Raw genomic sequence first — 15,190 nt, forward strand, 5'->3', positions numbered from 1 at the left:
TAACTTCATAAAAAAGGTTTGACAGATCTGTTCACACTTGCTTGTAATGAATGTGCAGATGGTTGCCAACCTGTTTATTCAGAAGGAAACATAGAGAGATATTCCTCATTTTAACACTTTTATCACATTGGCCAACATCGGTACACCGCTGTACTGGCAGGAGTAATTATTATTTGGACAGTGCATCATATTATCTGTGCAGATAGAGACTCCACAGCACACAAAGTTCTTATAAACTGCAGACCAACAACGTGATCCAGCGCTGCCATTGTGATAAGTGATAAGTCAGAGGAAAGGCTGTTTCATTTCCCCAAAAAACACGATTCCTCGATCCCTCGTATGTCTAATAATGCATGTTTTACTGTATGAGAGGCAGCTGTGGTTTAGCTCAGAGAGTTTTTGTGTTCGAACGCATTTTGTTTTCATGATCTGTGTGGATTCCCTGTTTTAACATGGGGATACTTCATATGGTCAATATCTAAATATTTTATCATTGTTCCTCAGTTCATCCACCCAGCTGATGGATCATGGGGTTCATGAAACCTTGCCTGTCTCTCTCTCTCTCTCTCTCTCGCTCTCTCTCTCTCTCTCCCACTCTCAACCCAACCGGTCGAGGCAGATGGCCGCCCCCCCTGACTGGTTCTGCTCGAGGTTTCTGCCTCTTAAAGGAAGTTTTTCCTTGCCACTGTTGCCAAGTGCTTGCTCATCGGGGGATCTGTTGGGTCTCTTTAAATAAATTTATAAAGAGTTTGGTCTAGACCTGCTCTATATGTAAAGTGCCTTGATGTAACTTTGTTATGATTTGGCGCTACACAAATAAATCTGATTTGATTTGATTTGATAAATCTGATTTGATGAAACCATAGCATAAACATGAAAAGACTATCAACAAACAACGAACATCAAAATAAGCCTTTTTTTTTGTACATGTTAATGCACTATTACTTTCTGTACCACAACCACAGCCAGGGTTGAAGATTATATGTTTTCAGGTTATCTGTCTCTTTGTTCCATTTTCATGAACATGATATGTCAGTAATTCAGAGAATTTCTTAACAATTGTCATATCATGCTTATTAACATAAATACAATCTGAATCGAAATTGGTCATGTGTGGCCGTCAAGTCTCACCCGATTGGTTTGCAACATGCCATTTAGAAGCCTTCAAGTTTGTAACTTGGCCATAGCCAACTTTGCTATTTTGTAAAAAAAAAACAAAACAAAAACAGAACAAATCATTTTTCCATACAACCACATAATCTCATTACAAAACTGAACTAATTAATCAAGTAAGAAGTAAGACATTTTCCCATAGACTTCAATGCAATCTCACTTTGTGGAGTCACAACCCAACGGTGATTCAATCTCATGCATGCTTGTCAACAATGGTTTCACTTCACTGCCTTAGTGTCTGTGTCCTTCTGTGAAATGTCTATTGTAATAACACATGACATGTTCTCAGCTGTAAATTAAGACTCTACTTCCCAATTACGATGGAATTTTACATAAATGTTTAATTTTTTTTTTGACCATGTACGAACTGAACTGGTGGGTGGAGGTAATTCTTTATTTACTGAACTTAACAAGTAGAGAGAAATAAAAATGTAATAGTTTCTGTAGCATGGGGAATAGTTTGGGGACCTTTCTCTGCCTTAAACACTCAAACCACTATTAAGTTATTATGCTTTAAATCATTTAATTGATTCCATAGGACTTTAAAGGCTGGCGGAGAGTTGTCAACAGCATGATAAATTCTCTGGCACTACAGACCTCGTTGAACAGCCATGGGCTCCTCTTAGTAACATACAGAATTTGAAAAAGGAGGCTAACTGATGTCTCCACAGTGGCTGAAGCTAAAAAAAAAAAGATATCAAAGCATATTTCTACAGTTTGAAATGTTATTTAGGAAAAATCAAAACAAGCTCTGGAACACCAAGGACACTTTTGGATAAAACTTTAGCTCTCCTGGATGGAAAAGGCAGGGCAAAATCCATCAAAGAAACTGCGTGAAGGTTTGTCTCACGCATGAGTGGTAGTGAAAGGCTCCACTGAAACAGCATTTACATTAAAGAGCCAGCAAAAGGAAAACCTATCTGTGACCTCATCACAAAAGTCAACATCTGAAGTATGCAAAACATCTGCCAACGTTTTCTAAAGTAAAATTGAGTGCCATGGCTGCAATCCTCAAAGGTGTGTCTGGAGAAAACAGCGGATTTTACAAAAGGATATCCAGACAAAGTTGAACATGAGTTGGGAAATAATAATGTCCGGGGTCATGTACCGTAGCAGCCTGTGGGGCAGGCAGCAGTGCAGGGAAGAGCAGATTCCACTAAATATCAACATAATCTGGATGGTAATGTCCAGGACACTGATAATGAACCAAAGCATGACATGACACTGGGTCCTGCACCGGCTGCTTCAAGTGTTTTGACTGGTCCCTGTGGTCTTCTAACTTGAACATAATTGAAAATCATCGGGTAGAACTTAAACATACCGTGAGTATAAAATAGCCTGAAGATTTTCTCTTCAGAAGTGAACAGAAAGATGCTGGCTAAAATAAGTGCCTGCAAGCAAGTTAACTCATGATGTCTGGCTGGTGGGAGGAAACCGGAGTACCCGGAGGAAACCCACACAAGCACAGGGAGAACATACAAACTCCACACAGAAAGGCCCTTCCGGGTGACCTTCCTGATGTGATTGCAGGTTCTATTCCCAGGCTCATTGTGGGGAAACAGCACTAGTCACTATGCCGATAGAATAATATATAAAATATGGAATATGAGTTGATGAGTTTTGCGTACAATTCTCTGCACATTCATGCTCTGTGAAGCCACTCTCTTTCCTCTTTATGTATAGATACCAGCAGATGTTGGAAACTTTCCTCTGAGGCAGTGCTTCATGTTTAAATGTCTGTGTCGCATCTTTCACACTGCTTATCTCCTGTTCTGTTTCATCCCAAAGGGGTTCTGCTGGTTTCAGATCTGGAGACCTGGACAGATTTGACTCTTATGAATCCTGTTTGAGATGAGTTTTGCTCTCCTGCTGGAAGCAGCCAAAAGAAGAGGGTAAACTCTGGCCAGAAATGGAGAATCTACATTATCTACAGTCAGACTGTGGAAGTTGAACCGTGACTGTTGGTCAGTCAAGAAAACATCCCCATACCAATAGACCAACACCACCAGCCGGTATTGTTGACGCAAGGCAGGTTGGCCCATAGATTAATGGCGCTAAGGCCAAACTGACCCAGCCATCTGTTGCCTCCACAGACACCCACATTCATCAGGCCAGACTTCAACTGTGCTCACTGCAGCCTCAGATCTCTGCTCTTGGCTGACAGTGAAAACAGAGAGTGAAATTTAGATAAATAAACAAAATGGAAATATGGAACATAAAACAACAGTTATTATTTGGAGAGGAAGAGCGATATATATATATATATATATATATATATATATAAATAAACATTGATGCAAAAGCTTGCATGAGCGTGATTGGAAATTAGTTTTCCAGCTTGTGGCCAAACAGGTTTTTAATGAATGCTAATGGAAATAAGCTATTAACAATGGTATGCTGAGGATAAATGCTGGGCGTGGGAAAAACGTGACAGTTCCCTGTCAGATGTTTTCCTTGATTAAACCGGTCAACACAATTCAATGAATCGAGATTTTAGAATTTTATGACAACCAAATTGCAACATGCAGCAATGTACATCTGCCAGGCAATGACACTAAACCTCAGGAGAAAGCAATAATCCCTGTAATTCCATGAGAGCAATCGACTAGACTGGATCCACAACAGGTTTATTAGTCACATGAGGCACCTGGACTTGCTGATGAATACAGCAGGCCTAAATAATAAAATATGCAGCCGCTGATCTGTCAGTGCTTGGAGGAAAGCAACTGCTTAGTCGCTGTTCTGAAGGTAGCCGTGCCTCGTTAAAATGCACTCCATCAAAGTTTCCTTTGAAGTGATAGCTGACACAAAACATAATGTGAATTTGACTTGACAGGTCTCTGAAAAAAAATGCATGGGAAATATTAAACAAGACGATGGAGGGAAGGAAATGGGGTGAAATCGGGACTCCCACCTCTTTTGCACAGCCATCCGGCAGGGTTCATTTTAATGAGGAAGTTGTTCATTTGTCTTTATATATTTATATATATCTATATATATATCTATATCTATCTATATATATATATATATATATATATATATATATATATAATTTCTTTATCTTTATCACTGACACCCATTGCTGTTTCCCACATTTAAAAACAGTAGGAATTCATTTCACTCTTCAAATATAAAGACAGAGCTCTCTGGATTATATGGAAATGTAAATTTCAACCTGCAGTATTGCCTCATCTCCCTCAGCAGAACAAGAATCCTTTTTAAAGACAGTTCTGGTTGTCTGCCATTTCATCACTGTTCTTGTCATTCCCTGTGCCACAGTAAATAATCAAGTGGGAGTGCTATGCAATATCATTCTGACTGTGTAATTTACACAAGATAAAACTTTAAATCTCCCCTTGTGAAAACTGAGAATTGATTATGCAGTCAAGAATTTACCTACTGTGGCTGAATGTTGAATACGCAGAGGAGATTGATACAGCAGGAATCTAAAATACAACAATAGCACAATACAGCACATGGACAAATGCTTTGCTTCTCTTTGTCTTCTGATACTAATCTGCTAGGTTTTTGCAGATTAGTATCAGTAAACAGATTGTGATCCAGTTTGATCCAAATTCACGTGATGACCAGACAATTTTTCCATCAACTGATAATTATCTTAATTAATAATCTCTCTTGATTCTTATTGTGGGGCTTTTCTGTGCCTTTTTATTTGAACCAGTAAGCAGAGATTCTGACAGGAAGGAGGTAGACAGAAATGGGAGTGACCTGCAGCATATGGCACTTGGTCAGATTTGAACCTGGGGCACTGCGATAAAGTGGTCTGCATGCAAACCACCTAACCAGTCCAAATAGTATTAGCCTGGATCCCCCAAATTTATACTTTCCAATCTCCCTCTCTCCCACTGCCAGCAAAAATCAAATCACAGTTTTTACATAAACAGTGATTTGTACAAAAAACAAAATGATTCTGTAATGCAGCAATGGCAAATACTTAATGGAAATGCTTTTCTCATAAAATGATGCCAAGGCTTTTCTAACCCTAACAGGTAACGTGTACCAGGAGATACACCTTCTTTAGCAGTCTTAGGGGCATGACTGAAGAGTTTCACCCAGTCAATTCACCATTTATAAAAAGTCTTGTTTGGTTTGAATATCTAAGTCAGATGATTTGGTTCCTGCTATCTGTCATGATTTTGTCAGCCTTATGAAAAACCAACATGACAGTCTGTGGTGCAGAAAGCGCTGACTACAGGGTTATTTCAATAAAACAAAGGTGTCAATTTGTAAAACTGATTATGACTATTTTCTTAGTATGCAGGGAAAAATGGTCTAAAGGCGGTTGTGGTGATATTTTGCAAGTTGTGAAATGTATCTATCCCGCCGGAAACATTGCCAGATTAAGGGGTAGAAAATGATTCAGTGTGCAGTATACAATACTTTGTTGTCAAACTGGAATCCATGGTAATGCACAAACAGATTTTTCAGTGAGGTCATTTTATGCTTTAAAAAAAATACAGCGAGAATGAGAAATCCCTGCAACCTCTTCAGACACAGAATCCAGTGATGAGGGTGATGAAGAAATAATTTTCAGCCAGCATGAGATAGGTTCTTCTTCTCTGTAGAGGAGTTTTCGAGAAATCCCTGCAATCCCTCAACATTTTCCATCCAAAAATCTACTTGTCATCACTAACTGTATGAAATGTGGTATTTGTCTGTCATCACTGGGAAGAACATTTCACAAAAAGTGAACACAGAGAGGGGTTGATGTTCAGTTGTATGTGCCTTTTACTTTTTGAATCACTTAAAAAAAAAAAAAAAAAAAAAATCACATCAAATTCAGTTGTAAAGTTGCTGTTTATGCGGATCCTATCAGTCCATAGAACCGGATTAGTAACATTGAAGGTAGTGGTAGGCCTATAACGATAACATCAACGATATATGAGATGTAAATGACCAGAGAAATAAGGTATGAATAACTTCTTCATCAAGTAAAACATTCAAACTTTTACCATCCCATCGTTTTTTATACCTTAATAGGGCAACATATCGTGGGAGATACAACTCAGAAAATCCAAAATATTCATGATATTTTGAAAATCTCTATGGTGTAAGTGTAAATGCTTGAAGTCATATCATCAAATTATTTTTCACAACTCATTTTCCTCCCTTTTGGCCTGTTTGTAATAGCAGTGACCCTCGACCCAGCAACGGACAAGTGGTAGAAGATTAATTAATAATGGCAGTGCACGCTGGAAGTGTAAATACCGGAATGCCTGAGGCTGTTGTCGAGACAGACCTTCCCAGTATCGCCGCACCAGTACTGTGTGATGTGCAAAAAATTGTATTTCCAATCATTGCGTGACTCCACTCCACACTTAGTCGGAGTCTGTTGGGAGATAAGATAGAAATATCAAATGTGATGATAAAAAGTTGTTTTCTTTGGTCTGATGGTGGGATGGTGTCAGATGAGAGAATTATATTGAGGGCACTGAAATCATACACACACCCAATACCTCCAGAATGGAAAGTGTCAATGAGTGAAATTGAGTCACATGAGCCAGTGTTAGCTGGGATAGAGGGGAAGGGGCTTCTGGCACTGGGAGAATGTGATGGTTCATTTGACTTCCAATTAGAGGCTCTAATGTAAGACTGAATACTAACCTGCAGCCAAATCACCTGGTGTATTAATCTTTTTTTTTTTTTTTTTTTTATTCATCTTCTTTTGAGTCACAATCACTGGTATGTTTTATTGGTGACTGATGCGCTTTTACTGTACTGCTACCAGCGTGGCTGAGTCAAATATGTACAAAATGAAAAGCAGATGGAGATACAGATGGTTCCAACTTGATTAAATGTACAAACTTTGGTTTGCTTCGTTTCTAATAGATAAAGATCTATTTCAGTAGATGCCAAAAATAATGAAGATCGAAAAATAACCATAGCAGGTCTTCCAAAGGAGGTGTATGGGATCATATGATAGATTTTCAAGTGAATGTAGAACACACTAGAGGTTCTGATCTACTGAGAATCAGGTTGCAGGGAGCAGAACTTACTGTATGTCTTAATTCTTATTGCTTAATTATTGTCTCAATTAGCACTACACCAGTTAAAAAAACAAACAAACAAAAAAAAAACTATGTCAAGAATTTTTAATACCATGTAGAAGTTTTGAAATCCCGCCCCTTGGAAACTTAAACGATAAATACTTGATTGAAATGCTTGTTTCAAATTAACCACCACTCATCCTCATCTTCATTACTGAAACGCATAATGGAGTTTGAAGTCAAGGATGGTCAGATTCCTCAGATTCCCCCAGTTTTTTACTCCTCATCATCATAATCAAATCTGTCATGCTGCTGGATTTTAACAATATCAGAGGGGATTTAAAATAGTGGGGTTGTTGATTCCACGACACATACTGTCCATGCACAAATCTACAACTACAGGAAGTGTATATTTGTTGATCATTTGTAGATGTTTGTTCCCAAGAGTCTTCTGGGCAGTAGGTTTGAGCCAAATTTCATCACAGCACCGCCCACCCTTTGAGTCTTGTGATGCATTCTCTTTCCACGTCAGCAGGGAGGGTTTTATTTCATTGCTGAAGAAGTGGTGGGCTCTAATAATTCTTTCACAGTTCAAAACATGAAATCAAATAATCTTTGGCATGGCATTTTTTTTATTACTCCACCATGACTCCCTTTACATCTCTTCCAAGTACGGTGGAATTGTATTGCATTGATGGCAAATAACAAGTAAATAAACATATAACATACTGTCAATCCATCCGTCTTCCAGCGCTTATCTGCCATTTAGCACACTGCTGATCCTGCTTATCTTTTTCAGTCTTTTTCTAGCTAGATTGCATATTGCTGCAGTCGCATAGGAGCTAACTGTCTTTGTTTTATCTATTAATCTGATAATTAATTTCATAAGGCAAATCTTATTTAGTCTGTAAAATATCCGAAAGTGATAAAAAAGACCAGGCCAGTCAGAACAGTTTGTTTTGTCTGACCCAAGCGTATTAGGTTTACAGTTGCACAACAGGAAGGCCGCAAATCTTAGCATTTGACTCGCAGAGACAAGATTTGCTTCCTTGATAAAAGGCTGTCAGTACCAAACTGTCGCTACTGTGCATTGACTGTTTGATTAATTCATTGTTTCAGAATTGCCTCACCCATCCTAAAAACTCGTATGCTGGCTCTCTCTGATTTAGCATCACACTGTTATTTAAGCTGATTATAGGAGACTTTTGCAAACAGCTGGCGTTGCGGAGGTTTACACACCAAGCTCAGTGCCCACACATGCTGCACTAATGGGAACAGAAATTTGTCAGTTTGCATCCTGTGGCACAGATGTTATCGGGTCTGTTTACCTGTCGCATCTGGAATTAGTGTTTATGCGGCAACCTCTAGCTGCTTAGGCAGCTCCAAATAAAGTGTCCCTAAATGAATGTAATGGCTAACATTTGTCATCTAAAAGCACTTATTTTTCCCACAGTGCCCTCCGGGGCTGAGCCCTATGAAGGATGGGACCGGGTGTTACGACCACCACATCGGCATCGACTGTTCTGACGGTTTCAACGGAGGATGTGAGCAGCTGTGTCTCCAGCAGCTGGCCCCTCTCGAGGATGACCCCACACTTTACAACATCCAGATGTTCTGTGGGTAAGTAGGAAAAGTCTCGCCACAGTAATTATTTTAGTTCATAGCTTCGTCTCATTTAGTCCTCTCATCAATCGCCTAATACCCAGTCATGTGAATGTTTGCACATTGTAAAAGAGCCTTATCAATCTTAATATAGACAGTTATGGCATATGTATAGACATTTTTAAAAGTCACTTGACGGACTGGCACATTTATCTTTTTTTGAAAGGGAAAAAGTCCCTGAAACTCCAGCAGTTGACATAAAAGTGGAAATGGTGCCCTTGTTTCTTTTTAGTGTAAATTGTCTGGTGGTGGCTTCAGACCGCCTAACAGTAAATATGATTATTAGCATGATGTCAAAAACTGAAGGAGTTTGCCAATAAATCCATCTGCTCATTGTGAACTGTTCAGGAAGCCATCGTCTATTAAATGATCTGTGTAATTGATGTATAAACTCATCAGGCAGTTTATTAGGAACACCTGTGAACCTGCTTACTTCACTAATTCAATCAGCCAATCAGATTTTTTTGTTAGTACTTGGCAGCAGCAGCGATGCATAAAAATCACCCAAAACAGATCAGACACGTCTGTTTACGTTCATATCAGACCCGTGTGACTTTGACTGTCGTGTGATCTGACCAGTTGGAATATGTCTGAAACTCACACACACAACAATCCCTAGACTGGTAGTCAGCAAAGGGGGACCCAAAGACCAAAACTGATTTATATCAAGCTTCACATGCCACTGTAATAACAATAATGATAATGATTGTAATAACAACAACAACAACAACAACAATAATAACAATAACAACGAACACCTAATGTGTAGCAGCTTTAACGAAAGAGTTTAAATTCATTGACACAGATTTGATCACAGCGGGACAAAAATAAGCAGAATTAACAGAGAGGATAGAGAAATACACTTACAATACACCAAGTACAAACTACCCAAGTTGCATTTAGGACCCTGGTAAGAAACGATCACTTATACCACATCTGAAGTTGTTCAGGCTTCATGCCATCCCTTTTTTCCCTGCATGAATACAGATGCATTCTGGGCCACATTGAAGGACCACCTCCACTGCTAATGGCACGGTTTGAATAGCGAAAACAAAGCCTTAAACTTAAGATATTTCTCCATTTCAAATGGATAGAAACCTGCTTTTACTGAAGAGCTGTGCACAATGCATTGATTTGCTCACGTGTGTGTGCTCACACACACACACACACACACACAAAATTAATTGACAACCGATGGACTGGATAAAAACAGTGTAGCATAGCTGTTTATCTGCATATAAAGCAGGTATATGAGGCGGGCAGAGAGTCAGCAGTGGTTGGTGTTGGGATAGCTACAAAAAGAGTTCTCATAGGTGAGTGTTGGAGTTTACATGGCACCTGGATTTATTTAGTAGAGGAAAACTGACAGCGAGTCACTCACTATAGTGTGGGCAACAAACCTGAAGGTGTCCATCAACTGAGATGTGGAGGTGAAAGAGATCATGTTGTTGTCAGACCAGGGTTGGTTGTGGAATAATGAGCCTGTACAGTTGCCAGTGTCTGCCAGCAGACTTGGTTTCAGCCAGTTAGTACGGCAGCAGGCGGCTGCTGAGTTTCTTCTTCCTCATGACGACAGACTGATGACAAGTCTATAAAACCTAAATGAAAGTTTACTTTGTATGGCTCTGAATGGCCTTGACGGGTAAAAAAAAATAAAATCCCAAGAGCAGCAATAAATACTTGTATTTTTCACTGAGTGTTATTTTTTATTTAGATGGGGCACAGGCTGAAAGTTTCGAAATGCCACTGCTTGTGCATAAATATCAATTGATAGCGTGTATGCATGTGTTCTCTAAGTGTTTTTAAATCAAGAAAACGCCTGTTTTGTTGGGATGACTTTGTTACAGCAGAGTCAAAGACAAACCGAACACAATCAGCACCGTCACTTTCTGAAAGAAGAATAAGAGCATTGATTTTACAAACCCCCTTAGATACCCCGGCTAGTAATGGATGTGTCATACAGTTTGGGAAATACAGAGCATTAAAGTAATTATGCTTGGCTGACTACTGTACATTAATTTGGTGGCAGTCCCATTTTATTTGCTGAGGAATAATCATAACGGACAGTTGTCATCGTTTGTGCTTTTAGAGGTTGAAACAAACATTTCAAAAAGCAGAACAAAAGAATTGAAAAAAGACAGGTACACAGAAGTGAAATTCTCTTTTTACATGCTTATGAGTTGTGGACATTGGGAGTACAAAACATAGTGTGCAGTCTTTGTGCAGGTTTGTAGTATAGTTTGTTGGTCAGTACTGTTAGTGCAGCCACTGAAAATACAATGTAACTGTGGTTTTGGTGATTTTCAGGGAAATGCCTGCAAGCTACGATATTTACCGACCCCGTATGTGTTACATGCATGACACTGGAATATGAATAATGGCAATCTTGGGAGACAGATATTGACTTTGGAGTGAGTAATGTATCCATCACTCACAGGACCTCCTGAGTAGGTTGATGGCACAGGTGGTGGAGTTGGCAATCATCACTGGAGACCCCACAAATGTGAAGGTCCTCAAATCAACAGATGAGAATGACAAAATTAGTAAATAAATCAATCCACCTTTACAACACCAATATAAAAGATTTCAGCCAGTTCGCCAGTCCAAGATGGCGCCACAGACTGCTACGTCAGTGCTGCGCTCCTCTGTACTTTCTTTGTTTTTGTTTATTTTTGTCAAGTTTTCAGTAGTCCTTGGCTCATTCAATGCACTCGGGAGGAACTCTTAAACTCGGAACATCCGACTGGTCACACTTTTTCGACGACGTTCCCAACGATGCTGGAATATTTACAGAACTTTTAGTTGGAGGAGCAGCAGCTCTCTGTAGGATGTTCAGGAGACTCAGACTCAGACTGGGCAAACGAGCCGGCGCGCTTGTTAAACAGCGCTCCTGTCAATACACCTGGCGAATGTCCGCTCCCTGAACAACAAGATGGATGAACTGCTGCTTCTTAACAGCGGAAACTAGGACTTTTGCAGATCTGCCGCCCTGTGTTTTGCCGAAACCTGGCTCAGTGAACACATCCCGGACACAGGATTACATCTATCGGACTTTCAGCTTCTCCGAGCGGACCGCGTAACGGAGCTCTCAGGGAAGAGGAGAGGAGGCGGAATGGTTGGTGTACATATGTCACAGTGTTGAAGAACTCATGCAGCCCCCACTTGGAGTCCTTTTTCATGAACTGTATTCACCGCGGGAGTTCTCGTTCATTCTGGTTGGTGCTTACATCCCACCTCAGGCCTGTGTAAATGAGCCGTTACAACACCTGGCCGACCAGATAACGGACATGAAGAGGAAACATCTTGACTCCCTGCTCATTGTTCTAGGGGACTTAAACAGAGCAAACCAAGATACCAAGATACGAAAAGTCAGAGACAAAACCACACCACAGTTGCACTGTACTAAAGGATGCATATCACTCTGTCCCCCATGCAGCCTTGGAGCTCTCTGATCACTGCATGGTTCATCATCTTCCCCCAAACTACAGACAGAAATTCACATCTGCTACACCTGTAGTGAAGACTGTCACCAGATGCACCACAGAGCTAAAGCTGGCATTACAGGCCTGCTTTGACTGCACATATTGGAGTGTTTTTTGAGGCTGCTGCTACAGACCTGGACGAACTCACTGACACTGCGACATGCTACACCAGCTTTTGTGAGGACCTGTGTGTGCTGACCAAAACCTTCTGCACATACAACAACAATGAACCTTGGTTCACTGCAAAACTCAGGATTCGCCAGGCCAAGGAGGAGGCCCACAGAGACGGAAGGAACACAGAAACGAATCACACCCATCAACCTCTCCACCATCAAACTACCCTAACCACCCTCCCCCCTCCTTACTGATCCCCCACCAACACTCAGGATCTGTGAAGAGGATGTGTGTCAGCTCTTCAAGCAACAGAAGACAGGAAAAGCCCCAGGCCCAGACGGCATGTCGCCGTCCTGCCTGAAGGTCTGCACTGACCAACTGGCCCCCATCTTCACCCAGATCTTCAACAGATCACTGGAGCTGTGTGAAGTCCCCTCCTGCTTCAAACGCTCAACAATAATCCGGGTCCCAAAGAAACCTGCTATCTCTTGACTAAATGACTACAGGCTCGTGGCCCTGACGTCTGTGGTCATGAAGTCCTTTGAGAGACTGCTTTTGAGCCACCTGAAGGAGCCCTGCTGGACCCCCTGCAGTTTGCATATCGGGCAAACAGGTCAGTGGATGATGCAGTCAACATGGGGTTGCACTACATCCTACAACACCTTGACTCCCCAGGGACATATGCAAGGATCCTGTTTGTGGACTTCAGCTCGGCGTTCAACACCATCATCCCCGACATCCTCCATTCCAAACTCACCCAGCTCACCGTCCCAGCCTCCACCTGTCAGTGGGTCATGAAGTTCCTGGCAGAAAGAAAGGGAAAATCACATCCAGCACCCGGACAATCAATACAGGCGCCCCCCAGGGATGTGTGCTCTCCCCACTGCTCTTCTCCCTCTACACCAACGACTGCACCTCGCGTGACTCATCTGTCAACTCATCTCGACTCATCTGGGGTCTACCATCTCCCAGGACTTAAAGTGGATGCCCAACATTTTCTTTTTTTTTTTTTCAGATTTATTTGTATAGCGCCAAATCATAACAACGTTACATCAAGGCACTTTACATATGGAGCAGGCCCCCGATGAGCAAGCACTTGGCGACACTGGAGACACTTGGTGACAGTGGCAAGGAAAAACTTCCGTGCCACTGATTGACTCCATAATCAAAAAGGCCCAGCAGAGGATGTACTTCCTGCATCAGCTCAGGATGTTCCACCTGCTCCAGGAGCTGCTGATCCACTTCTACAAAGCAATAGTCCAGTCTGTTCTTTACACCTCCATCATCCTTTGGTTTGGATCAGCCACCAAACAGGACAGGAAAAGAATCATCGGTGTTAGCCTGCCCTCCATCCAGGATTTATACACATCCAGAGTCAGGACACGGGCAGGAAACATCTCTGCAGACCCATAACACCCTGGACACAACCTGTTTGAACTTCTCCCCTCTGATAGGCGTTACAGAACACTGTACACCAAAACATCCAGACACAAGAAAAGTTTCTTCCCCCAGGCCGTCACACTGATAAACACTTGACCAGTCACCAAGTGTTAGTAACCCCCTGACCCCAAAAGAAATCACTCACTTACACTTCATATGTCTCACAATGCCATATTATGCCTGTACATGTTTGTGCAGGTTTGTTATGTTATGTCTATTTATTTTTGTTCATGTTTATGTTTAAGTACAGTAAGCAAAGAAAAACTGGAGTCTTGTGTGTTCACATACTTGGCTAATAAAGCTGATTCTGATTCTGATTCAGAACAGTGTGAGGACAAGCATGATAACAATAAAGAGGGGGACATTCCAGTTTGCTCGGCTGGCCTAAGGGCCCCGGTGCTGTATGTGCTGCATCATTGGATTCACTTGTTTGGAGACTTAAATGGAAAAACAGCCATCTTCAATGTCATAGGTTACATCTGTGCTTTTTAGGCCACGAAAAACAAACAAACAAAAAAAACATGTCCAGAGCCTGAAACTGAGGCAGCTGAATGTAACTTAGCCATTGTGATCGATTGAAAAGCATCAGGGAGTTATAGTTAGATATTCCGTGGCAGATTGCCATAAACAGCTGACACATACTACTGTTTAATTTAATTCTACACAACAGCATTTTGTTGTCGCTTTCTGTAATGGAGATGTGGTTAAATCCTTCACTCTTCCCATTGGAGACTCGCATCAGCTTTGAGACATTAACCTATTCAGGAAAAGGCGTCGCTCAGTGCAAATCCCTGATAGATTATTTGTGCCCCCCCCCCCGACCCCCACCCCCACCTGTCTTCTATTTTCCTCCCCTCATCTGCCTTTGTTTCATTTCACAGAGTAGGCTATACTGACATGTCAAAACATCAGTCAGTATGAAAAGAGCATTGAGAGCACATTCAGTGTTTGCATTCTGGCTCCTTCATTCTTTGAGACAGAGGATTTAGTGCCAGCTGAGTACAATTGATCTTGCCTCTCTGCTTAACTTGAGGTCTGAGTTGGAAATGTTGTTAAATGAGAAAAAAATGGCGCTATCTTGTAATAACATTTTGTTCTGTGAATCAATGTCCACAGTAATCTGCTGATAACCACGCCATGTGAGGTGTGGGTATCGCAAGGGAATGCTAATTATTGCTTTTTTTTAAGGCTGGGAGATATTAGTGACAGAACATTGTGGTTGCAACTGTTATTCAAACGGCAGTTATTTTTCTCAAATTCAATCTGTTTCTCTTCCACATGGTGCAAAACAGAATATGTTTGAACTGAGTA

The 15,190-nt window shown here is 41.1% G+C and overlaps 1 protein-coding gene across 1 annotated transcript in view; it reads left to right on the top strand.

Annotated features, from left to right (window-relative positions):
* Window positions 1-15,190, top strand: part of astn1 (astrotactin 1) — a 402,459-nt gene that overhangs the window by 175,262 nt on the left and 212,007 nt on the right. Inside the window, exon 14 of the mRNA XM_029524898.1 lies at window positions 8,635-8,801. Coding sequence (XP_029380758.1) covers window positions 8,635-8,801 — 167 coding nt within the window. The remainder of the gene's footprint in view (window positions 1-8,634; window positions 8,802-15,190) is intronic.

The sequence above is a fragment of the Echeneis naucrates genome, chromosome 17 (assembly GCF_900963305.1).
Source record: "Echeneis naucrates chromosome 17, fEcheNa1.1, whole genome shotgun sequence".
Taxonomy (NCBI): domain Eukaryota; kingdom Metazoa; phylum Chordata; class Actinopteri; order Carangiformes; family Echeneidae; genus Echeneis; species Echeneis naucrates.